This window comes from Rousettus aegyptiacus, unplaced genomic scaffold, assembly GCF_014176215.1.
Source record: "Rousettus aegyptiacus isolate mRouAeg1 unplaced genomic scaffold, mRouAeg1.p scaffold_m13_p_6, whole genome shotgun sequence".
Lineage (NCBI taxonomy): Eukaryota > Metazoa > Chordata > Mammalia > Chiroptera > Pteropodidae > Rousettus > Rousettus aegyptiacus.
Window position 1 is genome coordinate 86,437,562 of NW_023416309.1, and position 26,089 is coordinate 86,463,650.

Consider the following 26,089-nt stretch of genomic DNA (forward strand, 5'->3'; position numbering starts at 1 on the left):
GAACTGCCACCCTCAGCCAGACAGACTGGGAAACTGAAGACTTCTCTCAATTTACAGGGCCATTCAGAAATGAGAAACAAAATGCTTACCCAACTCCATAAGCTGGTCCTTTTCAAGGCTGCCTTTTAAAAGCCAGAAGAGACAAATTGGCACTTTAGGAGCTCTGCTTCATTTCCAATGACTTTTTGGATCCTTTTTCTGTTTGTTCGTTTCCTTAAACAAACTACAGTTGCTGCTGATTCAATGTTCAGTTCTATACATTTTTAATGTGTACTCCTGTTTTTGGAGAATGTGAGCAAAGAACTATTAAATTCTTTTAGTATCAGTATAGCAAGGAAATAAAAAAACCTCTTTCAAAGCAGGATTGAATCTCATGGGGGTAGGATTTCACAGTCATTGAGCACATACCAAGAAACTAGAACAGGCATTTATATACTTTGTTTACTTAATATAAAAGCCTGAGAGGTAGGTATTCTAATTTTAAAATAAACAAACGAGTAGAGGATGAAGGATCCACATCTCTAAATCTTCGACTCAGGATCATTTCAAGGCATTATACAAATAAAAGGTCTTCCTCCTCTTCACTTCATCTCCTAATCGGCATGAAAAATATTATAAGACCTCCTTTATCAATTCTCAGTTCAAAATCTGTTCTCCATCTTTCTTCCCCATCCCCTTCAATGCCTTCCAAATAATTCCCTAACAGGTATATGTTTAAATCAATTCACCTGGTCAGTTCAGGTATTTTGTTCTACCTTCCACAGTTTCCACTCTCTCAGAGACGAAGCAGCCACTCTATAAGCCAGGTAGGTATTATTCAAGTAGGAAAATTAAAACAGGGTCACGGAGAGAAAGGCTGAAGAATTTGACTTTGTGTGTGTGTGTTTATGTGTATAGAGGAAAAATAGCACATAGATGCATCCACAGTATTTAATTTGTTTGGATAATAGTTACAGATAAACAGGTATACTCCATATACAATTACCGATACTTTTTTATACAGTTCATATTTCAGTACATCAACACTATTTTATTTACACTCTATGTACATTAACATCTTTCTAAAGTCAGTGCATTGTCAACAAGTTTTATACAGTAATTTACAAGGTGAATGTAGTTAATAGTTAATTTAATAAATTTTCTGCTAGTCATGAATTAAAAAAAATAATTACAACCAATATAACAAACACAGATCAAACAACATTAGTAGATTGTGCTACCTGCTTAAATAAAACATCTGTAAGGAAATTATTTAAAATCTTTCACTTTTTCATGGGACTTGTCCAGGTAGGAAGAGATTTTATATACTGAAAATCATGAAACTATAAAGTCTGCATTTTGTCTGACTTCATCACATTATACCATTTAGGCCACTCCTTCCTACTTGCAATTATAGTTTGCTTCTTCAACTTTTCAAATGCTCTGAGAAAAAATGGATAGTAACTGGCCTCGGATATCAGAACATGTTTGCCTAATTACATTGGTGCCTACTATCTATGAGGAAGGAAGGGTAATATAATCTGAATGCTTCCAGGGTCCAGATGAATAAAAAAAGACTGAAAAAAAAGTGAATATTTACTTTGAATATATATTTAAAAAAATACAAGAAAAAAAAGTTGCCTAAAATAAATAATATTTATATTTTTGTTCCAGTCATGAATTATCAGAGGAAAAAATAAAGTGAGCAAAGAAACATAGCTTTTGATGACCACTACTCTGAAATTATAAAAAGAAGACAAATACCAGAATAAAAAAGAAAATAAATGGACTTGCAAGTAAAAGTTTACTCCTAAAACTACCAATTTCATTAAAAATACTTATATACTATCAATGTTTGGGATGTGTTTTGTTTTTAAATTTAATATGCTGGGGGAAAATACCCCAATTCAAGTTAATTTATAGCCCTTACAGCCATCAAATATGAACGAGTTCGAGAAGTTCACATTTGTATGTATTCTCTCCTTTTTTAAAGTGCAAAACAAAGAAACAAAGAAAAAGAACCACCACCAATTGTGGAACACCATCTAGCTCTGATGCCACTTTCCTTCTCAGAAGCTCTTTGTGCAACATGTACATGTGAAGATGGTGCAAATATTGGCAACCACCCTAACCACACTCAGCAGTGGGGGTAGAAGACATTTTTGAGGACACTTGAAGTATCCTCCAAAGTATGATGCCTCCATCTGGAGGGTCATTTTAGCTGGATTTCCCAGTATGCTTTTTTTTTTTTTTTTTCTCTATAGGGTCTCCCAACCAAGGCCCTGGGTAGAAGGCACACAGCTCTTAAGAGAGCCTCCCTTTCAGATTGACCACTATATATGGCTCTGCCACCATGACTGGCTGTGTATTAAATACAAACATAATAAAAACAAAAAGCAAGGACATAGAGTGGGAAAATAGTTTCAAAAATAAATTGAAAAATCTGTGTCCATGCCATAAGAATCCTTTGCACATCATAATGATCTTGCTTTCTCTGTCTCATCAATATAATGGAATAAAACTTCAGGAAAAAGGAGGTAGCATATCATGTCGTCCCCAGACAACACTACAAGTTTTTTGTTTTATTTTGACTCCAAGGAAATCCTTAGTATTTTGTTATGATTACTGGTAAACTCTATACTCACTACGTATTTGTTCATATCTGGACAAGCACAATTTAGTTCTTATTTGGTCCCAGGTGGCTGGTGCCAAACCCTTTTGTTTACAGGCTAATGGTGGGCTCTGCCTGAAAGTTCTCTACCAGAGAGCTTGTGTGAGACACTTCCAAACAAAATTATTACTACTATTATGTTAACTGCTATTTTAATTAGGATTTTTATTTTGTGCTTCAGGGTCACAGCATAAAATAACTACATTTAGCTTGCCTTTCAGTGACGCTTTTGCCAAATGTCAGCTACAGGGAGTCATCTCCCTCACCACCAGCCTGTCTAGCAGCCAGAGTGGTAGCTTCACTGTAACACACAGTACTTTTTGTAATCGGACTCAAAGTCTTCGTCCATGCTGCTTGTGTCTGCCATCTTTTTGCCATCGATCTTTGGCAGAAATTGTGCATAGTCTATCCCCTGCTGCTCATAGAAAAGAATGTAGGCGGAGTCGGTATCAATTTCATCAGGGTGAAGTTCCTAAAGAGGCAAGAAAAGCCTTTAATAAAAAAGCCATCACTCTGCTGGCTCTTAGTCCTTGCCAGGGAAAAGAAGACTAACCCTCTTTAATTACTAAAACTGTCTGCTTCCAATCAGCTTAAAATAAGCCCCATTATTTTCAGTGTTTGCTTTAGGGAAAATATTCTGACCACAGATAAGACAAATGAATGACAAAAAAAAAACAAAAAAACAAAAGCAAAAACAACCCCCCCTCCAATCATTTTCGAACAGCTGAAAAGAACTTTTTCTCATCAACCAGTACTTCCCCCCCTTACTACTCATGTTTTCATTTCCTATTCTGCGTATCACTTTTGTTCCTTTAAAATGAAAGGCATCTATATACTGATTCTAAGAGAAATAATCTATTCCTATTTAGGAGAAAGTCCATTATTTCAATAAATGTCTCCCAGCTCTGTTGACATTTCTGTTTCTTTTATTCAAAGATTAGGGACATTTACCTTACAGCTGCTGTCATTGTAACAGTACCACTTGCTGTTTGGGTTTTTGGCATAAGTGACATAATGGCCCCCGCCCAGAATTCCTGAATGGCACTGTGAGAGAGAAGAAAGTGGAGGTATGTTAGTAGTTAATAGTACTCTGGCCAGGGCACAATACTAGGATCTGATCAGGAAAACACTTATCACTTAGGTGGTTAAGAAGGAATATTTTTTTTGGGGGGGGTTGGGAGGGGTGGGAGGGATATTTTGGAACCATCTAACCTTTTTCCAAAAACAAAACAAAAAAGCAAAATTTGAAATTCAAAAGCTCCAACTCTACATTTTTCCTTAGGAACACACAACTGTCAATAACTTGAACACGTGATTCCAGTTATAATGATTACATGACTATCTCCTGCAATACTCTGTGAGCATCTTGGATTCTATTCAGAAAGCCCAGATATCTATTGCTAATTTTGTCTATCACCAGGCTGGCCCTGAAAAAAATGATGAAAGATTGAAAATGAACGAACAAACCACTGAAAAATGCAGATCAAATATAGCAACTCACCGAAATTGCATATAGATTATAAATAGGCTTAATATGAATATCTTCTCTTTGGTCATCAGTGCTATCTTCTTCACTGTGATTTTCAAGCTGACCATTGCTGTAGCCATTGCCACATGCCTCATGTTCATAAAGAAACCCGTTGGCCAAAGCTACTTCGTGGTCCTGAGGAGTGACTAGCTCAGGTTGGCTGCCCCCCAGCACGTGCCCTCGGCTCAAGGCATCAGCCAGCTCACAAACTTGCCCAGCCCCATTCTCTTTGTTTACATCCAAATTCTCCTTACTACTTGACAGTTTATTTTTGCTGCCGATCTGGGGTAGCCGGAGCCTCCCTTTGCTTCTCCCTAAAGTCCGTGGACTGCTGTTAGGGCTGCTGTTTTTGCTGGAGGGACAGCTGGTTCCATTTTTTCTTGATGAAGAAGGTGAACCTGACAAAGGGAGAAGGAAAGATTCATAAATCCAAATGCCACAAGTTAAACCAGCCACTAAATGCTAACTTTAAAGCCAACCTCACAAATGTACATATAAAGGTAAAGTTGGGGGAGTCCTGACTGGCTACTCTTTAGTTCCTATTATGTAGCCAAGAAGTTACATTCTTATCTTCCTCACTGCAAAGCCCCTAAAGACAGCAATGTCCTGAAAAGGCAAATTGCCATATAAGAACTTAGAAAATAGCAGAAAAGTGATATATATCAGATTTAGTTTAAAGCAGTATTAATAGACTAAGGAGTTGTACAAATATATACTCTTTTCCTTTGTAAAATTAGATAAAAAATATGATCAATTATTAAGCACTTCCTATTGCTAGGCATGGTACTGGAAACCATTATCTCTACCTCTCACAGCAATCCTGTAAGGCCACAGGTCTTAAAAGTTTTTGGTCACAGCTCCCCCCGGCCCAAGCCCACTTCCTTATATATCCTTAAAAATTGTTGCGGACCTCTAGAACTTTTGTTTATATCGGTAATATCTACTAATATTTACTATATTAGAAATTAAAACTGAGGAATCTAAAAAACACAATGCATAAGCACATATTTCACTGGTGATATCATCACGTCATGCTGGTTCTGACTTCACTGTTCAATTGTGAGGGGATAAGAGTGAAAAGGCAAAAACTGTCTTATGAAAATAGTTCTGATCCCCCAGGCCCTCTGAAAGGGTCTCAGGGCCTCTGCAGGGGTTCCTGGACCACACTTTGACAATCTCCACAGTAAGGGAACAGGATGACAACCACCATTCATGTTCGCCATATGTCAGGCACCATGTAAAGTGCTTTACTCCTGATGTAGGAAATTCTCACAGTCTGTGAACTTGGTATTATCTCCATTTTATGAATGAGAAAATAGATTTAGGGAGGCTGTATCTCTTGCTAAAAGTCACATAGCTCAAATCTAGATGGGTCTGATTCCAGATAAGTTCCATCCACCTCACCAAGCTGTTGCTCTAGAATGAAAGACCGAGGAAAACGTGCAGCCTCCCTCGGGGTGGTGTCTGGGCTCCATGAGGTACTCCCCCCGGGCCTCGTTACCTTTAGGGCTACTGATGATATTTGTGCTGAGTGAGGATGGGCTCTTGCTCAGGACCACATCCTCTTCCCCAGCTGAGTTCTGGGCATCCACTTTCTTCACGTCTCCTGCCGGAACCCTGGGCTCAGAGAGCTCGTCCCCCTGGGGTGTGAGTGGTTTCCGCTGGCAGAGAGCTGGGTCTCTTGGTACTAAAAAAGCACTAGGGTCAAAACTTTCACGAGGAAATTTAACAATTTTCTGTGATTTTATCCATCGACCATTTACAAACTGAAATCGTTTGAGGTGAATAATCTGGAGAAGAGAAAGTAAAAAACACTTGGGGGGTTAAAGGGCTCTGAAGATACAAAATTTACATTTAAAAAAACCAAGTCTAATACATGTGAATATTCAAAACTATGTAATAACATTAACATCTTTTTTTCAAAAAATATATTTTATTACATAACATAGTTATCAGTAGGACCACTGCCCATTAGCTATATGGTTAACATGGTAATCTCCCTAATTTCATAGTCCGTGTATATCCAAAAGTATCCAAATTTCTTCGACATCCTAGGAGCCTATTTGCATGTACTCATCAGCTTTCTAGGCTTGTGATGTACCTGTCTCCCATGTCACAGAAGATGCATTCACAAATACTCTCATAGGAGACTATACTAAATGTTTTAAAGAAAAATGGAGTTGTTTTTTTCTTTAATAGATGAAACTTACCTCATCTCTATATCCTTTGGTGGCCACCAGGGGAGTTTCCCTAATGGAGTGGGGGTAGGGTGGGGTCCTAAAGAGCATAAGAATCTCCCTTCCTTTTCAGAAGGATGACTTCCTCTAGTCTTACATAACAGTGTTATTGTGCTCTCTATAGAGGGCACAGATCTTTACTGGTGACTTCTACTTTAAATGCTTAACAATTTACTGTTTATATAAGGAGAATCCCCTTCCTAAGAGGCATGCTGGCATGTGAAGCTAACAGAAGCCCACCAAACTCTCAACATAACATTTACTCATCATTAGTCTTTAAAGAGCTCAAAAACATAGTTTTTATAAATGTCTTTACTCCATGATGTTTTATGTGATTGTTACACGGGTATATGTAATTGTCAAAATATATCAAACTAGATATTTAAAATGTATGCATTTGATTTTATGTTAATTATACTTCAAGTAAAACAAACAAACAAAAAAACCGTCCTCCTCTCACCTACCTGTCTCCAAGCCTGCCCTCTTCTTCCCTTCCCTCAGTTCCCATTGAGTTAGCTAACCAGTGTTATTAATTTCTTGTGTTATCTTCCCTGGGAAGTTGTCCTGATCTAAGAAAAGAAAAACCTACATTCTCAGTTTTAGAGAGTAATAGGAAGAAGACATGAATAAAAACATACAAGGTCTGGTTAAAATATACCAGTGCCTTATAGTTACACTTATTATGATGCTTCCAGTCTTTTAAGGAAAAAGCTTTCCTTCTTTCCTTCCTTCCTCCCTCCTCCGACCCGCCCTTTTACTGTCCAAAGTATTTTTTAATTGTCCATTTATCAAGAGAAACTATTCCTTAGCCCAAATATTCATATTTCACAGTTTAGGAACACAGGTCAATAACAAAATTCCACGGAACTTGACTCAAAGAAATTCTTTCCATTCCGAAATCACTTTACACTCTGAAAGATACCAGCCTTCCTCATTGCCTCAAAATCTTTCATAGAATCATAATTTCTGTAGAAATCTGCATAAACCTCCTTTCTTGGTTCAGCCATAACAAATTTTTGGAAACCTGCAACCCCAGGGAAACAATGATCGCCCCAACAATATGAAATCACAGACATTTGGCCAGAAGGCCACGCTTCTGAGTTTTTGTCAAAGCACTGGAAGGCATGGTAGTTATATTCTCATATGTATGGGAACCCTGCTTACATGAGAGTCAGATTCTACATGCACCAGAGGTTCCAGAAAAAGCCTTCTTAAATGAATAGGAAGATTTGTCATTTCAAACTCTTCTGTCAAGCAACAGGAGAGTCTCCTTATCATGAAGAGAGAAGGAAGAAGTAAATAAAATCTAAAAGAACACCTAGCTCCAGTGCATTTGTGTGCTTGGGTACACACACTAAACTCAGCAGTGTGCCGTGACCATGTGACCAAGCATAGTGGAACTGGAGGCTTCAGGTTCATTTGTTCTTCTATAGTCCACCAAGGGTAAGTCTAAAGTTTCCTCTCTCCCTAGAGCCAAAAGTGCGTTCGCCTTCACTTTCTTCAGAAGTTCAAATTTACCAGGTTGTACCACTTGTGGCACTTCTCATATACCGTGCTGAACTGTAGTTACTGGTCTATATGACTTTTCTCTCTTGTTCTAGGCTGTATGCTCTTTAGAAACAGGAATCAGCACAATATCTGTAGAGCAATTAATCTCTGTGTGCAACATAAAAATCTTTCATAGTAAAAGTATTTTAAGCTCTGCTGCAGGGAGGATTTTATTCTCAAAAATAATGAATCTCCACTTATTCATGACTTCTTTCCCTTATGCCAAACTTTTGCTCTCTCAGAGGAAGGACCGTAACATACCAGGATGGGTGGAAGCCTCCAGAGATCCAGCTTCTTGGTTGCCAAGCAGTGGGTCTTACACTTGGAGCAGTAGTACATCTCATTTTCTCCTAGCTCCTCCTCACTGGTGAAAGCACGGAGACAGCTGTCCAAGTTGATGGGCTCAGCCTGTGCTCGCCGACTCTGTTCCACACTCTCGTGCTCATCTACAACCTGCAAATGGAGGGAAATGCAGAACGGGACAAGGGTGAGTGGGTGGGAGGGAGGGAGTTCAAAATGGTCACCTGGCTAACCACCATCCTCTAGGTGACTCACTCTCATTTTATTCTACATAAAGAAAAAGAAAATATAACCCAAGCTAGAGTCTTAGAGCAAATATAGCACATGTACATTTACTCACGAATATCGCATTAATACCACCTTAGATCAAATTTCTATTTATATGACCATAGCTCTTCTTGAAAAATTTCTGTATCCTTCAAAATGACAAAAACAAACAAAAAATTGCCTATTTATTTTGAAATTTTGAAATCCTACAACAGTTTACAGGTGAGCTGACCCTCAAGCTAGGGCTGTTGTGATTAGGTTATTTATTTTTTAACCAGAAAGATAGGACATTATTAGTACACTGCAGGCTTTACAGAGGCTAGGAGAAATAATGTCACTGGAACACAGATGCCAGATTTGAATTAACTAAGAAAAGTACAGAAAAGCTCACCATGAGAAGATAACACACCAGAGCATTAAACCCCACAGGACACAACTCATTTGCATATTGACACCATATAACATAGAGTTATCAGAATACGATGTGTATCATTATCATTATCTGTCTCCTGCCTCACAGGGGCCCTTTTATCTGAGACTACAATAAAAGAAATAGTAGGCTCAAAAGAGCCTGATTTTGTTGAGAAGGCCCCTAATACCTGCCTAAACCTCTGTGGTCCTATTAACCAGCATGGTAGGCTTTGGAGCAAGAAGATGGTAACCAAAGGAAAGGAGAGAGAGCAAAGGGGGTGGGAGGGGTAGATGTGTAAGGATGTGTGTTGGAGGTGGTGTGGGATCAGAAAGGAGAGAAGGAGGAACCTAGAATGCAACATAAAAGGAAGAATTTTTCCCTCTCTGATTCTTGGCTGTCAATAAAGCAACCAAGAACTAGGGCGAGTGGGGCATAGCTTCAGGACTATAAATGCTACTGTGAGACTTCACACATGGATCTTTTTATCCCAAGGAGCTCAGAATGCCTCCCTTTCTGGTAAAGGTCACACACATGTCCATCACCCCAGCTATTACTCCTCCCTTCCAAAGATGAATTGGTTCTCTTTGCATGAGGTGATTTCCCTCCGGTTTTCCTGGTTTCCCTTTACAAGGAGAACAGTGGGCTGCCTAGATTACAAACTAGGACATTCCATGACACTCAGTTTAAAACAGATTTGCAGGCGACGTTTTCCCTAAATGAGAGGATGGCTGAGTTCCAGGCTGTCAAATGCTTCTACTACTATAAACTATGACGGTTGAGGTTGATCATGCAATTAAAAATTTTAGCACTGTGTCATCATCCGTTTCAAAATAAACTCATTTAAAAAGGGAGAAAACCCTTCCTTTCAGAAAGGGAAAAACTGAATGTTTCAAAACAATTTTTTTTTTAAATTAAAAAAAACTCTTAAATGTTGTATCATGGTTGTTGAAATCAGAAAAGGGAAAGAATTACATCGTATATAGTAGCGTCTCTTTTCTCAGAGCCAGTTAAGCCAGTTGAACATTATCTCTATTTTCTCTAACAAAGGTGCTTTACAGGCAACCACAGATTCAGTATGCTAGTAAAGAATGTTGACTTTTATTGACTATATTTTCTATGAAACTCACAGGCTATAGAGTTATACGAGGACAGAAAGGAAAGCTAATAAGAAAAACATATTTGTGGACTTACAGTAACTTCCCTAAATGACAAAGATTTCCTGTACCTCTTGGAATCCATTCCCAGATCCTCTACTATTATTCGAAAAGTCTAAATTATTTACTGGTACCCTCCTCCTTTTTTTCTAAGTTGCTTAAAAGCTCATCCTTACTACAAAAGATAAGACATGAAATAAAAGCTTTCATACATTATAAGACAATTAGAAAAAAGGAGCTCCGGACATGGTTCCATAGTGTAGCGGTTAGCACGTCTGCTTTACACGCAGAAGGTTCTGGGTTTGTGCTCCAGTGGAGCCACAGTCCATGGTCTACGGCCATGCCACCCTAAACAAGCCCGATGCCTGATCTTGAAAGCTAAGCAGGGTTGGGCCTGGTTAGTACTTGGATGGAAGACCACCTAGGAAGACCAGGTGCTGCAGGCATAAATAATAACAATGAAAAAATAAAAAATAAAAAGGAAGCTCTAAGAAGTTACCTAGTTTAGTTTTCTATTGAGGAATATGAGGTCTAAAAAGGGAAAAAAATAAAACATTCACATAGAAATTTTGGAAAGCAGACAACAATGTAAAAAGGCATGGAACCTTTTATATTCTTAATACAAAGACAAATACTGTCAAAATATTAGCAGATTTTCTTCTGTTCTTTTCCTAAATAGTACTTTTTTATACTGAAGAGTTTTTCAGTATATTCAATTTTATATTTTGCTTTAAAAACACAGCATATCATAAGTATCTTCCCAAATGTCAATAAAAAACATCTGGTAATCATTTTCAATGACTGTATAATATTTTATCCAATGACCATACTACGCTTTATTTAACCATTCCTCTAATATGGGACAAATTAAGTTGTTTCTAATTTTTTACTATTTCCAATTTTACTATTTTACAAAAAATTGCTATGATGAAGTTTTTTTTTTTTTTTTTTTTAGCAAATTACACTGTATTTTCCCTAGGATAAAATCCTTGAAGAGAAATCATGAGAATAAAAAAATATATAAAATATATGGGCAATAATCTCAACTTTGAACCAAGGTATTTCCTTTGTCTACGTGACTCTCCAAACACATGCAGAAACCACATGTAGGAAAAAAAATTATGTGGAAAGAAATGAGTCATGTGGCCCCATATCCTAGCAAGGCAGAATCTCTCAATTGCAACTGAGTTTCCAATGTGTCCTGGGAGCATCACTGAAAGTGGAAGTGGGGTGAGATTTAACAGGTCACACAGGCCTTTCTTTCTATTAGCAGTATGTTCTCCAGAGCTTTTCAGATTGCACACTGGGCTTGTTAAAAAAGGAAAGAGATTTATAGAGCCAAATAATTTTTCGTTTTTTATGTCTTCCCTCTTCAAATGAAGCATGGCTGAGGTCATTGAATTACTTTGCTACAGTGAGCATGCTCTGTTAGATCTACTTCCCTTCAGCTTCCTTTAGACCATGTTCTTTCTTTCGGCAAGTATCCACAAATTACACTCATCCTAGGCTACTGAGAGCTGTCAGGAACCTCAGGGTATGTGGGGTATATTTAGGAATCCAAATAGGGAACTAGGTCTGGAATTGGCAGTTTCCCCACTCCTCAATAGCATTAAAAAAAAAAGTCAATTTTCATTACTAACTTATTTAAAGGGTACACTCTAAGAGCTACATTTATAAATGCAAAAGCCACTGCAACTCTTAATGTGACTAGAAAATTCCTTTGATTCCACTGCTTTTACTTCTCCATCAGATTCTTTTTATCTCTATCCATAAGCTATCTAGTCGATCTACCCTTCAAATGGCATTTGGCAAACATTTTTAGGTATGAAGTTAGTATTCTTTTTGAAGTAACATTTTAAAAATTTAAAAACTGTTCTGGCCAGAGAGTGGTAGTAGAGGAAAGTCAAGTGTGAAGAACAGCCATTGAGATGTACTCTTAGGTGCCAGTCTTGAAACATTCAATCCTTTCCCTAATTTTTCTTTTCACTGTGCCCATTAAAGGTAACAGCTATAGCCCTGGGATGCTTATCAAATGCTGCAGCTTTGATAATAATTAATAAACAGGCAGGGAGATATTTACTGAGATATGTCACGGCCAGAGAATATAACTTCTATAACTTTTTAATTATACCTGGAGTTTTGTTACAAAATTTACTTAGTGTTTTTGAAATTTAATGCCCCAATGAAATTATCTTTAGAATTGAGAAAACTGAAACATTTATGTCACCAAGTCAATTTATTAAATATCACAGAGAATGCCAATGAATGGTTTTCTGATTGTATTTAAATTGTCTAAAACAGTTTAATGGCATAATACAGTCAAAATAGGAAAAATTTACATATAAAAATCACCATGTTATGGTGGCCCTGAGTACTTACCCTTTCCTGTGATGTTTGATAGCGAAGGTGAAGGGCCGTGGGGTCCCAATCCACAGCAATATAGGCATTTCCAATGAAAGCTCTGTCTTCCCCACAATCAATTTTACAACCTCTGCAAAATCTACAGGGAGAAAAAAAATATACTGAGGAAGGAATAAGTACAAAGGAATCCAAATTTTATCAGAAATATTCTCCCTTTCTACTTCTCTACATCCTTCTTGGGCTTCACAATTTGTCATGGGCTTTTAACTTCAGTCTGATAAATGCACAAATATGTATAAATAATTATCAATATTTCAGAGAATCATTGCTTATCAATTCTCAAGTCTCTGGTTTTGCAAAGCACTTACTATCCATTTGTTAGTTTACATAAATATGTGAACTTCATGGCAAAGAAATAACATGGGAATTGGATATTTGAAATAATACATCTCTAAAGAAATTCTAAATTCATTTGTTTAATGATAATTTATTTGGTATAGCAATGCCTATTTCCTTGTTTGTAAAATGGCATGTTAAATAAATATATATAAAAATTTATGGGGTTGGGGAGGGACCATAAAAGAGTCATGGTTGCAATGCCTATTTTAAACTCAGTTTGCTAAGTCTATTATAGTTCTCTGAAGGATGACTTCAGGCATCCATTTCCAAGCTGAAATAGTACTGACCAATAAATCTCCATAATGACTCTTCTAAAAACCAAAACACACTTCCCACAAAGTCCAGTAAGTAGACTATGTTCTCCGGGGCTCAGAATTGCTAAACTGATTTATAATTAAGGATCAGAAGGCACATAATAATATATGCTGATCATAAACTATTAATCTGATGAGACTGTAGAGTTTATAAAACCAAGTATGTCTTAGGAGTAAAACTTAGCTATAGACATCACAAGGAAGAGATGAATGAATAATTCCCAAGTTTATTTCAAACTTCTCATTATTCACTATTATATCCATGGAAAAAGGTATAATAATACCTGGAGCTGTAATTCTACTAAAATTTTTCTTTTGCAGAAGGTCACTTTACCTGTACCATGGGCACCAAGCACAGGAGTTCCCATCTTTCTGCACAACTCGTAGAGTGAATGGATACTGATAACCCATACTGTCATCACTGAAACAGAACATAAATCAAAGAACATAAGAAACATTTCTGATAAGAGGTCTCAACTTTTCATTTTCTTTTGAAGTAACCCTAAGAAAGGGCATTTGTTGTGGCTGTATGCTCATGTTGACAGCCCTACTCTGCTTATTATAACCTATTAGCTGTAGCCCTGTGCCAACAACACTCAGGACTCCCATGCTGTATCCCTGCTCACAGAAGGGTAGACATGCTAGACTGCCAGATGTCTCTAAGAGGGTCCATGTGGTCCACGCAAATTTTACAAGATAAGCTAATTATAAAATCAAACACCAATTATTCTTCAGCCCTAATTCTATCAGAAGATTTAATTCACATTAAACTAAAATAATTAGACCTTTCCATGACAAGAACATTAACACACCACAGAAGGCTGAAAGGGCATAATGGTTTTCAGAGGAACTGACTGTATATTTAGAAGCTTTCTTTAATGAGAATCCCTAATGTGGTACATGCTGGGTACCCCTTTTCCTTACCGTAACCATTCAAAGCCATAAGCTACATAACATTTTTAAAGTAATGTATTTTGGCTGCAGGATAGCCTTGTGAGTTCCCCAACTGAAAAAAAAAAAAATTATGCATCTTTGCCTCAATAAATAATGTTAAGAGGAGTATACTTTATGGCTCATTTGGCAATTGACAGTGGCTACTACATGGCTGCTGAAGGTAATGAAACTAAGGACTCACTCACTATAAGGGCAAAAGGGAGTACCATGTCTGTCACAAGAGTTCCTGTCTTTCCACATAATTTGTTGAGTGAACCATTATTGATAATCCATGTTGTCCAGTATTATGTCCAAATTAGGTCAATGGTAAATAAGGAATCAAAAGAAAGATAAAGGGACAAAACGACCAGGCAGTACTCTAACAGAGAACTGTGCAGCACCTCTGTTCTGAACATTTTCTTTACCTTTTTGCTCTAACGGAAGCCTGGATTTCCTGAGGACTCTGCTTCCCCTACAGCCTCTTAAGTGCCGACTGTTTCTTCTCATACATCCCAGAACCTGGAGGTGAAATGGGTCTCCTCCTTACTCCTCTTTGCCACCTCTAGATTATTTCTCCTTTCTTCTCTTTCTACAAAAATTGTTGTTGTTGTTTTGTATCATGTGCTATTGAATTAGACCACCTGTGACTCACTCTTCGTTATTCACCAACGACTTTAGCACCTTTTTCACTGTTTTTCTCTTCATTACTTCTCCTGTTACTACTCTTGGTGACTTCAACATCAATGTAACTTATCCAACAACACCTAGACCTTCTCTCTTCCAAGAATAATTTCCTCTATCAAATGTGATATGCACCCCACAACAGTTATATCCTAGACCTTGTTATTTGGTAGTGGCTATTACATGGCTGCTGGAGGTAGTGAAATCATGATAAGGACTTTACCACCTCCAAAAATCTCAATTCCAAATATCCTGCATTGCCCAACCATTTCTTATCTTTTTGGATTACTTATTCAAATATCACTATGTTAATAATTCTTTGACCCAACAGAAACCTTCAATCACTCTCTTAAAGTCTCACTTTCTTCCTTACTTCCTGTACTTTAGAATAATCCTCTTTCGTATGGATCCTCAATTCCAGGAATTTGTCCATGTAATATGAATTTTCAAATTTATTGATACAAAGACATACAAATGTAGAGAACTATACAGTGAACCCCCATTTATTCATCACCCAATTACAATAATCATCAACTCTCAGCCACACTTATTTCATTATTACCCTTAATTAGTCCCACTAGAATCTTGTATTTAATTTTTGTGATAAATATACATAAAATTTACCATGTAACCATTTTGAAGTGTACAATTCTGTACTGTTAGTACTTTCACAATGTTGTGCAACCATCACCGCCATTCATTTCCAGAACTTTTTCCCTTTCCCAAACAGAAAATCTTCTCCATTAAGCAATAATAAACCCCTAACCCCCTCCAGACCCTGGTAACCTCTAATTTATTTTCTGTCTATGAATTTGCCTATTCGAGATATTTCATAAAAGTGGAATCATACAATATTTGTCCTTTTGTGTCTGGCTTATTTTCCTTGGTATAATGTTTTCAAGGTTCATCCATGTTGTAGTATGTACTAGAACTTCATTCCTTTTCATGGCTGAATAATACTTCATCATATGTACATACTACATTTTGTTTATTCATTCGTCTGTTGATGGACATTCAGGTTGTTTCCATTTTTTGGCTATTATGAACCACTAGATTCTTTTGAAAGAAATCAGAGGCATTTTATCATTTTCACCCATAAATATTTCAGTGTGTTATTGCTAAAAGAAGCTCTTGTTATCTTTTTAATGTTTGCAGGACCACTTTCTTTTTTACCTACTCCCACCTCCACGCCTTCATCTATACCACTTCACTAAAAGCTTTTGCAAAGGTCACCAAAGATTGCCATTTTATCAAATTCAGAGGTCAATTCTCATTCTTCTTCTTACTCGATTCCTTTGTAGCATCTGAAACTGATCAGTCCTCCCTTCAAACCCTTCCTTCACTTACTCACTCCTAGTTTTCTTCTTACATCACTGACTGCTCCTTCTCAATGTCCTTTGTTGCCTCTTCCTCCTCTTTCCAACCTCTAAATGTTGGAATGCATCAAGAATTAGAAGTTAGGCATCTTTTCTAACTTTTAGTCTCTAAAGGGTATCATCTGGTCTCAGGGTGTTAAAATACTAACTATTTGTTGATGACGCTTACATTTATATTTCCAGCAAAGGACACTTAAGTCTATTTCCTACTTGAAAATATTCCACACATCTTGAATTTAATTTGATTCCTGTTATCTCTTGCCAAAACCTGTTCTTTCTCCAGTCTTTCTCATTTCATTAAATGCTACCACCATTCACAAACAATTGCTCAAGCTGAAAACCTAGCCTGGATGCCTCCTTCCATCATGCTCCATTATCCAATTTCTTAGCAAGCCCTGGGGAAAAAATCCTCATCTAGAAACCCTTTAATCCAATCAGAATTCCACTTCAAATTTAACCATGCCCTATTGTCATTTTGACTAAAGGCAACATTCATCAAATAAACTGCTTACTTATTATTTGAAGTTTTCCTTTAAGATTTACCTTAAGCCTTATCTTAAAAATCAAAAGACCCCATACCATAACATATAACCTATCAGCAAAGAGAACTTTTTTATTCAATTCACAAAGAAGCAGAATTCTCACTTGCACCAAGATACCAAGAAAATGATCTGTAATCCAACTGATACAAATGGGGTAGGTACCACAACCTCAATGATTGTTAGATGTAAATATATTTAAGTAACTCAACAGAGCAGTGGTAGAAGGAATGGAAAGAAAACATAAGATGTTAATTTTCTTTAACTAGATTTATGAAACAATTCCATGTAAATATAACATGGTACAGAAACAATCCAACTGAATCATTTGTTATAGCATGAGACTTTTTCAGAGTTCACATACAGATATGCACACTATTGCTCCTATTCTGAATTTCAGAGGGTTGAGATGATACAATTTTCCTGGTGAATTCATACTCTCCACTTTTGTAATAATAAAAATTAAGGATATTACCTGAAATATTTAAAGCACTGACAGGAGGGATTTTGGCAAGAGATTAGTGAATAAAAGAATGATTAGACATTAGAATGTCTAGGTGATAAAAGGAAGCTATAAAGTCTTTCCTACTCAAAACATCAAACCAATGGCTGAATTATATGCTCTTTGGATGGTTCTTCAAACAGTGATGAACCGGACATGGATTAAGTCCTATACATCACACAGAATTCATGTAAATTCTTCTAAAGTACGCTGATCCCCTGAACTCACCAGTCCTGAGCATGGTTACTAGCTTCCTGAGGTGGAAGTGGGCTGGCTAATCGAGATACTTGAATCCAAACTGCATCATACAGGTCTTTCTTCCGGGTATGCACAGTACATGGAACAATCAGTGGCATTCCAAAGAGGCTAGGGCGATTCTTCTGAGATGATAGGAAGTACAGTTCTGTCCTCATCTATATGTACAAACAAGAGAAGAGAGAGCTAAGAAGACAGGCCTCTGATTCTTCCATTTTGTTCTTCTACAACACCAAATAAGAGGCATTACTACCATTTTCAAATGAGTCACTACTCTCTATTTATAGAACCATCTTTATTGATGAGAGAATTGTTAGTCATTCATTGGAAGGCTGATATTGCCAATTTCAGAGTTGCTATCCATCAAACTTGGATTTTTAGCATTTAATATTTTCAAACTAGTTTTCTCTGATAAACATTTCTTGCACACTAAATCCTACGTAAAAACTAGTAATAGTTTCTAGCTCAAGGCCTTTAAGCGTTAAATCCCTTTCTCTAGAAAGTATGCCAATAAACCAAAACTCCTTCAAAATGCAATTTTAAAGAATAAGCTGTTGATAGCTGCTGTTGTGGAAGCAATGCCCAAACATCCGGAGACTTGTGAAACCACTCATTTAATTTTGTAACAACTTATCCATCTTTCCAAAAAGCAGCTAAGTGACTTAAGCTTTTTAAAAATTTCTTAAACACATGATAAAGGTAAGATAAAATTTAAAATACATGATTTGAGTGTTTTAAGTTTTTTTGTGACATTCCTTAATATAGAGCCTTAATATAGAGCTATTGCACAATTAGCTTGGAAATGGTTGCTTAATAAAATATAAATTCAGTATAATAGGTTGGTGGGAGTTCAGGATTACTCATTTAATTCTTTAAGTTGGTCTTTATTTAGTACTTAGAGAAGCTAAATCAACAACTTATAAATGCATTAAGGGTAGCTAGTTTCTAAGTTAAAAAACTCTTATTTCAGATTCTCAAGCATTTTATTTTGTAGTTATTCAAATAAGTTTAGCTAAATACATGATTTTAAGACCCCATTTCATGTGTTGGTATTGTAAGACCCACAGACATGTGGACAGAGTTTACAACTATATTTTAAAATCTAAAAACTTAAGATTAGTTCTCTCCTCAAACATTTTTTTCCACTCCAGCTCTTAGTAGATGACTTATTTTACTAAATAAGTTTTATTTTATTTATATTTTTATTAAAAAAACTTTTACTAAATTTAAGTAACAATCTCTATCCTCTACTCCAGTGGCTCCCAACCTTTTTGGCACCAGAGACTGGTGGTCCTATGAGAATCTAATGCCTGGTGATATGAGGTGGAGGTGAGGCGGTGATGCTAGTGTTGCAGGAGCGGCTGTAAATACAAATGAAGCTTTGCTCTCTCACCTGCTCATCTATTGCTTACCTCCAGTTGTGTGGCACAGTTCCTAACAGGCCACGGATGGTACTGGTCTGTCGCCTGGGGGGACCCCTGGCTCTACTTTTCTCAGTGTATCTTTCTCTTTCCCTCCTTTCCTCTCTCTCTCCCCCACCCCTTTTTTTTAAATTGACTTGGCCATTAGTTGTGTCCATACACTGTTTTTCTTTTTCTCCCTTAATTCTCTGAATATTCTTGCCTACAGTGCCTTGACCTCTTTTTTTTTTTTTTACCTTGCAGAAGGAAATAAAAGAAAAATAAACTACTTTCAAATTAGTTCAACTATGATATCAAAGTGTTTAAAAGAAGGTGGCAATGAAAATGAAGAAAAAATAAATTCAAGTAGCATTTTGAAAGAAGGAATTAAAGAGCATAGTGATATATTAAATATAGGGTTTTAGAAGAAAAGGGGGAAAAAATCTAAGAATACTTCCAGCCTTTAGCCTTTAGCATGGAAAATGCTGTTGCCTTTCATAGAAATTAGGGGAAAAGGAAGTTGAATTGTGACAGACAGATGGTAAATCAATTTTAGGTATTTCGAAAAGCAGTTGGCTAGATGATAAAGGAAACTAGAAATAGAGGACTGGTTACAAGGTGAAAATGTAAAGGTGAGAATATCACTTTATGGTCCAATAATTACAAAAACCTGTACATAATGCTTTAGCACTTACCATGTACTTTATGTAACATATATATGACTGAAGAGTCGTTTTCTAAGAAAGATTTAAAACATTACACCAGAATTCTTAATATATGATCTGATAATGCTTGTTTGAAAAAAAAAAGACATAAAGAAATGCATGAATCACTCAATTAATTATTCTAGCTGATGGGACCAGTTGAAGCTGTCCTTAAAGACAATTCCAAGTCACAAATGTATCCCCTTAATTCTCTAGGCTGTCCACTCACACAACCCTGCCTAGAACATGGTCCACGGAACACTGTCCACATAGTCAGAAACTTAAATTTAAGTAACAATTAAAAATTTGTAACAATCTTGAGTTACTAATTTAAAAGAGGAGGGATGTACATTTAAAAGAATTAGCACAAAGCAAATAGCTGTGTAATCACCAGTCAGATCAACCAACAGAATATAGCCAGCACTCCAAAAGCCACCCTTTTTGCTTCCTCCCCATCACAAATTCTTCTTCCTCCTAAAAGAAATTGAAAACAGCAAAGAAGGATTCTACCCTAAAGCCTTTGAAGAGAGAACAGCCCTGCTGAGGCCTTCATTTCAGACTTCTGGCTTCTAGGGCTGTGAAAGAATAAATTTCTGTTTTTTAAGCAACCAAATATGTGGTAATTTGTCACAGCAGTCCTAGGAAACCACCTATCTTGCCCAAGAACATTTTTGTTTCTCCTCTCCAAAATAAATGAACAAACAAAACCGTGTACAAAGGCATCCACACTTAACATGGCAGAAAAGATGTGCCTATGTGAACACAGAGGAGACAAACTTTTTAAAGAAAATAGTATTCAGATGTACCAGCTATCCTGTTGCTGCTTAATACATTAGTGAGGAATCAAATTTCATACACATGCTGTCATGTGTGATACTAAATCCTGGCTTTGATCACTTACCACAGCTTACACACTGAAAGCAAACACAATGAAGATGTTGCAAAGACAAAAAAATGGCTATGTTTCACAAATGACACAAATGACACTGGCAAGACCAACAGTAACTTGCTTAACATTAAACTAACCATCTTTCGGTGGACTGCAATGATATAGCCTGTAAAGGGATTGTCAGGAAGAGCTGGCATATGACCATTCACCACTCCATTTGTGAAGTTCTTCTCAGTTCCACATGGCACAACAGTGTTTGGCATTCCATTGGGGATGAATATAGGTCGGGGCAGATCTCCATTGGTGGTTAAGGTTAACATTCCATTTGTAGATGGGGAAGAAGAGAAATCTACAAGTTCAAAAATAAGCACAGTATCATAAGCTTGTGGCATCTCCATCTTTGCTCTTTTCTCAAATATTGTAGGGACCTAGAGCACTGGTAGTGTAGTCTCTTTTTAAAAAGGATAGGGAGAAGTTTTAATGCAAATAATTCTAGTTGATTGGAAGATTTTTATTTCAGATTTTACTTTTATAACTCATACTTAAGACTAAATGACATCAAGAATAACTGCTGGAAACTGTAAGCAGAATTTTTGCAAAAACCTTTATTAGCACATTGTTAAGGTACACAAATAGTCCTACTACTTGTTTTCTTTCTCCTCTCCTCTAAAAATTCATTTCTCTATTCCTCTAAAACTGTTTTGTACAATATAGAAATCTCTAGCTAGATGTTGCTTTCGCTTTTAGAATCATTTTTTGAAATACTACTTTTTAGAGCAGTTTCAGATTCACAGAGGTACAGAGGTTTCTCAAGTACCCCCTGCCCCGCTTACACACATAGCTTCCTCCATTAACAAAAACCTTTACCAGTGATAATTTGTTACAATTAATGAAAGATGTTGCCTTTTTAAATTAAAATGAAAGTAAGTTAAAAATACATTTCCTCAGTCTCACTAGCAACATTTCAAGTACTCAACAGTTCATGTGACTAGTGGATACTACATTGGATGGTAAAGATTATAGAAAATTTCCATCACTGCAGAGAGTTCTATTACCAGTGATGATCTAAACAAAAAAAGCGATATTAAATCCCCACCAACCCACCATCGGTACCATGTATTAAGTGCCAATAAGTTTCTCTCTTTGAAACTGGAGAATGAACCCAGTTATCGATGGTCTAAAAAAGAATTGACAAACCATATTAATGGCCAAAAAGATTCACTGGATGACCATATTAAATCACATGCAATATTCCTTTAAGTTGTATTTATTACTTTGTTTTATTATAGTATACTCCTTTCATACTATCCTTTGCAATATTGGTAGTAAAGAGTAGAAAGAGATCTGAATTCCAGTGATAGATTTAGCTAATAATTATCTAACTTAGTCACTCAGGTTCTCTGAATTTCAGGTTCCTCATCATAAAATGAGCAAGTTGAGCCAAATCATCACCAAGGTTTCCTTCAGCTTTTAAAAAATCTTTTTCTCTAATATCCTTAGCCCAAATAAATATAAAAAAGATGACAACCCTTAGATCAGTATTTGAAGCTGAAATCACAAGAAGGTGCTCTAGTTGGACCTTACCTGTCTGTATTGGACTAGAAGCAGAAACTGGAGAGCCAGGAATGGGAATTTCAAATGCACACAAAAATCCACTCACTGAGAGTCGTACTTTTTGGTTGTCCTGAGGAAAATTCTATAGAAAAAGAGGCAAGGGGAAAAAGAGGAGGGGAAATGTTCCAGATAAAATAAAAAATAAACTCTCTGATATATTTGAAGCAAATATCCTAGATGCTTTCATCGCAAAACAAACAAGATAATTGAGTATTTTTTTCTCAAGTAACTAAAGAATAAAATCTTATTAAACTGAAAGCTTCACTGACAAAAGTTAACCCTTTCTAAAGAAAGTTACTATGTTATATATAATTTGTTTCTTAAGTTTTGTCTTTAACTTCAGGCATCAAAAACACTAAACACTCAGAGAAACCTCACCTTTGCATTGCATACAAAAAAAATCTCAGTGAGGTAGGAGTTTGTTCAGAAACCCCAAAGAAGAATATACATAATACCAATGGTAGAAGCTCAACTTAGGGTAGGCAAAATGTTTATTTAATTACTTGTTTCTCCAGCTGGTATGCAGAAGGGAGTGATCTGTCAATTTGTCTTTACTCTCTAACTTCGAAGTGTGTTGAAAGACCAGGTATATACATTCACAAATAAATACTAAAACCACACATTCATAAATATATAAAATACTTTAACCTAGGAAGAATTCTAGTGATAGTGGTAATACAGAAGAGCTGCTAAGTGTAGCAGCATCAGTCACTGGTGGTGAAGCTATACTGTAGTGATACAGCTAGATCACACCATATAGGTAGCTTTGAGCTTACATAGACCCTTCTTTTAAAAATCCCACCACATTTATTACTCCTTTATTCTGGTAGACAACTCTTTGACGTTCTTGGAATGGAAAATTTAACCATTTTTTTTGTTCAGTTGCTGTTGTGTTTTAGTATCTTCCTTGGTCACTTAACATCACAATTAACTGAGAAAACTGTACTCTTCAAAGGATGGAATCAAGGGTTTCCTAGAAAAAATAGTTAATATTACCTTTATATTGGAACCATGTACTTCTGCAAGAAGGATTTGTTCTGATTTAAGTCCACAGAGATCACTCAGCTGTTTTTTTAAACCTGTGTACTTTTCATCCATATTTAGTCTTAGTCCATAACGTACAGGGGTAGTACCATCCAACTTAATAACTAGTAAAGAGAAAAGATCTTTTATCAATAAAATGCAGATTCCACTGAAAGCTTTACACTACGTGTGTGTATGACTTGGAAAAAACAAACATTCCAGTCTAGAATTTTTATTTTATGTGTAAACACTACAATGAATGATACTTAAGGATAATATTGATTGGAATCATTTTTTTGTGTGTGTTCATCTGGTATAGAGAGGTGTGAGTGGCGTTGCAAGACTTTAAAGAGAGTTTCTGTCATGTTTGAAACAGAAATCAATATTCCACGTCCCAAGTCTTTCAAACCTCAAATCATACCTGAATATAGACTGTTAGATAGCATGCTGTCTATTAACTTTTATGAGAACGCATTATAAATGAATGACCATATTTTAAATTCAGGCTACTTGAGTAAGGCAAAAGACAACTGAGTTACATAATATTCCTATACTTTGTGACCTACCTGTTATTTCTAAGTGCATATAACTGTCCATTGGTAGTGGCAAAGACAAAAAATTGAATGGGTCAAATCGAACGCTTATATGACCACATGTCTTGCACTTGACTTGGGACCGTAGCTGCCCATGAAACAAATCCACAACAATTGATCTATTCCTTCTCAGATGGTTGTCCCAGGCCTACCAAGAAAAAAGATTAGAGAAAAAAAAAATTTTTTTTTTTTAAATTCAGAAGATAACTATTGCTACACAAATTCAAAGAACTGGTTAAATATATTGGATTTAAATGTCAAGAACACAATCCTTAACATTCACTTGAAATATAAAAGCTTTCTGCCTACCAATTTACAATTCGGTATGTAATTTAAAATGTATTGCCTACTGAGATAGTAGAGAAAACCAATTATTCAACAAAATGTGATTCTTTCTGCTCAATCTGTAAAATACTAAATTCATATGAAAAATTCTGTTTTTTTCCCTTTATTCTTAGCATGGTACAAATGATGACTATCATAGTTTTCTGTCCATTAAAAAGCAAATAAAATGTGCCTATTGGTACCTGTACACATTATTTAGCAATTATGGGGACTCTTGAAGTTCTAATGAATAATTATTTTTATATCCTCTCCCAGAAGTTTACAGTGTGAAAAGGTAACATTTTCCTATTTTCATTAAGAATGCTTTGTTTTGGCATTACTACACAAAAATTAAGCAAAAAAAATACAAATTCCTTTATTTTCACAGTAAAATTCTGATCACAGAATTTAAGCTGTGCAACACACATTTGTGGCCAGAACAGTTTATCTAACTGCTTACATTAGAAACTTAAAATTGACAAACCTCTGCAGCTACTTCCCAGTCTGGTCGGCCATCACTGTCCTTCAGTTCTACATACGGCTTCTCATGAACTCGGTTGAGATCTTCATGAAGACCATCCAAGAGAAAAGCCAAAAGTTCTTGGGAGTCTTGTTGCTGGAACCCATTAAACCTGGGAGCATACTTTGCTATGGTCCACTATAATTATAAGAGGAATCAAACTCATTATTTACTACTGAATACAAGTTGGAATGAACATGCTAATTTAATCAGAGGCATTATAAAAGAAAGTAAGTGGTGCAGTATTTAGTCTGTCTCTATTTAAGAAAAAACATTTTGGATAATCATGAAAGCTTGCTAATGTTAATCTCAAATAACAAAAATAAAAATAAAAATAAAAAAAGGAAAAGGAAAGTATTTTGGCCAATACTGTGTCCTAGTTCAGTATATCACATAAACAAACAGTTCTTTAGGTATATAGATGATTTAAGACAGACAAGACAGAAATATTAAAATAGTATTTGCTCACATTAAACGAGTTCCTATTATAATGTTTTCTTTTACAGGTAACTTTTCCTGTCTTTTTGTATCTTAACTTTTACTACTCGAGGCATAAAAGCTTCATATTTAACTGTGACAAATTACTAACTTACTTGTAATCTTGGGCAAGCTATTTAACTGCTCTGAGCCTTAGTCTCTTGAGCCATAAAATGGGGATAACATTGCTTTACAGTATAGGGAAATACGGAAGATTAAATGAGTTAATACATATGAAATAATTAGAATAGTACCTTGTAAGTGGTAAGTAGTCAAAATTTTAGCTATTATAATTATGACTATAATTTTCATCTAAAAAGATGCTACCTTGTTTTTAAATAAAGATGAAAAATAATCCTCACTTCACTAAAATGCACTACATAGGACATTAACATAAAATTTTATCCATCGATTATATTCCTTCTTTCTGATGCTTTAAAAAAATTCTACAAATAGAACTTAGTAACTTAAAAATATGTTGAATACCCTTCATTAGACTCAGAGGTCTATCTTGCAGTTAGAATACTGTTAACAGTAACGGACTAACAGAAAGGTTTACTATATATAGAAGATATTTGATTAGTAAATAAATGGCACATCAAATTTAAATTTTCCCTACCCACTCACTCCATCTATGGCATTATTTTGCATATATTTGAACAAGTAAAAGTATTTGACATCCAGTTTATGCTCAGTGAAGGATCCAAGAACATTAAACTAAAAAGTTAAACATAAAAAAAAAATGTAGAGGAAAAATAATTACTTAAATAACTGCTTAGGATTAAATACTTTCATATTATTTTAACCTGCTTACCCGAAGCTTTAATGGGGCGACATTCTTCTGAGTTCCACTCCAAAGTTCCTGTACTAAATCTCCGTAGCATTTAGCCATATGTCCCTTCATACCAATGGGATTTGTCCTAGAAGTTTGAGAGGAAAATTTATTGCCAAAGATTCTCATAAATCGCAATAACATGGGCACAGAAATGCCTAGCATCTGTTTTCGCACATTAAAATATCTATTTTTTTAAAAAAGAAGTATCCCCTGCCCCTTATTTCATTCTAAATAAGGCAAATAAGACTTTTCTC

At 35.9% G+C, this 26,089-nt stretch overlaps 1 protein-coding gene and 1 pseudogene across 2 annotated transcripts in view; one reads left to right on the plus strand and one right to left on the minus strand.

The window, feature by feature from the left end:
* Positions 1-916: 916 nt before the first annotated feature.
* The window catches only part of USP32 (ubiquitin specific peptidase 32), a 158,010-nt gene continuing 132,837 nt past the window's right edge, over positions 917-26,089 (minus strand). For both annotated transcript variants that reach the window (XM_016143364.2, XM_016143363.2), the window contains exons 21-34: positions 25,815-25,920; positions 24,488-24,661; positions 23,653-23,827; positions 23,060-23,211; positions 22,034-22,145; positions 20,587-20,798; positions 17,430-17,614; positions 13,505-13,591; positions 12,476-12,596; positions 8,225-8,416; positions 5,680-5,968; positions 4,152-4,576; positions 3,602-3,694; positions 917-3,122 (exon numbers count right to left, since the gene is read on the minus strand). In XM_016143364.2, coding sequence (XP_015998850.2) covers positions 2,949-3,122; positions 3,602-3,694; positions 4,152-4,576; positions 5,680-5,968; positions 8,225-8,416; positions 12,476-12,596; positions 13,505-13,591; positions 17,430-17,614; positions 20,587-20,798; positions 22,034-22,145; positions 23,060-23,211; positions 23,653-23,827; positions 24,488-24,661; positions 25,815-25,920 — 2,497 coding nt within the window. In that variant the 3' untranslated portion in view covers positions 917-2,948. The remainder of the gene's footprint in view (positions 3,123-3,601; positions 3,695-4,151; positions 4,577-5,679; positions 5,969-8,224; positions 8,417-12,475; positions 12,597-13,504; positions 13,592-17,429; positions 17,615-20,586; positions 20,799-22,033; positions 22,146-23,059; positions 23,212-23,652; positions 23,828-24,487; positions 24,662-25,814; positions 25,921-26,089) is intronic.
* On the plus strand, positions 10,427-10,542 carry LOC118604232 (annotated as a pseudogene).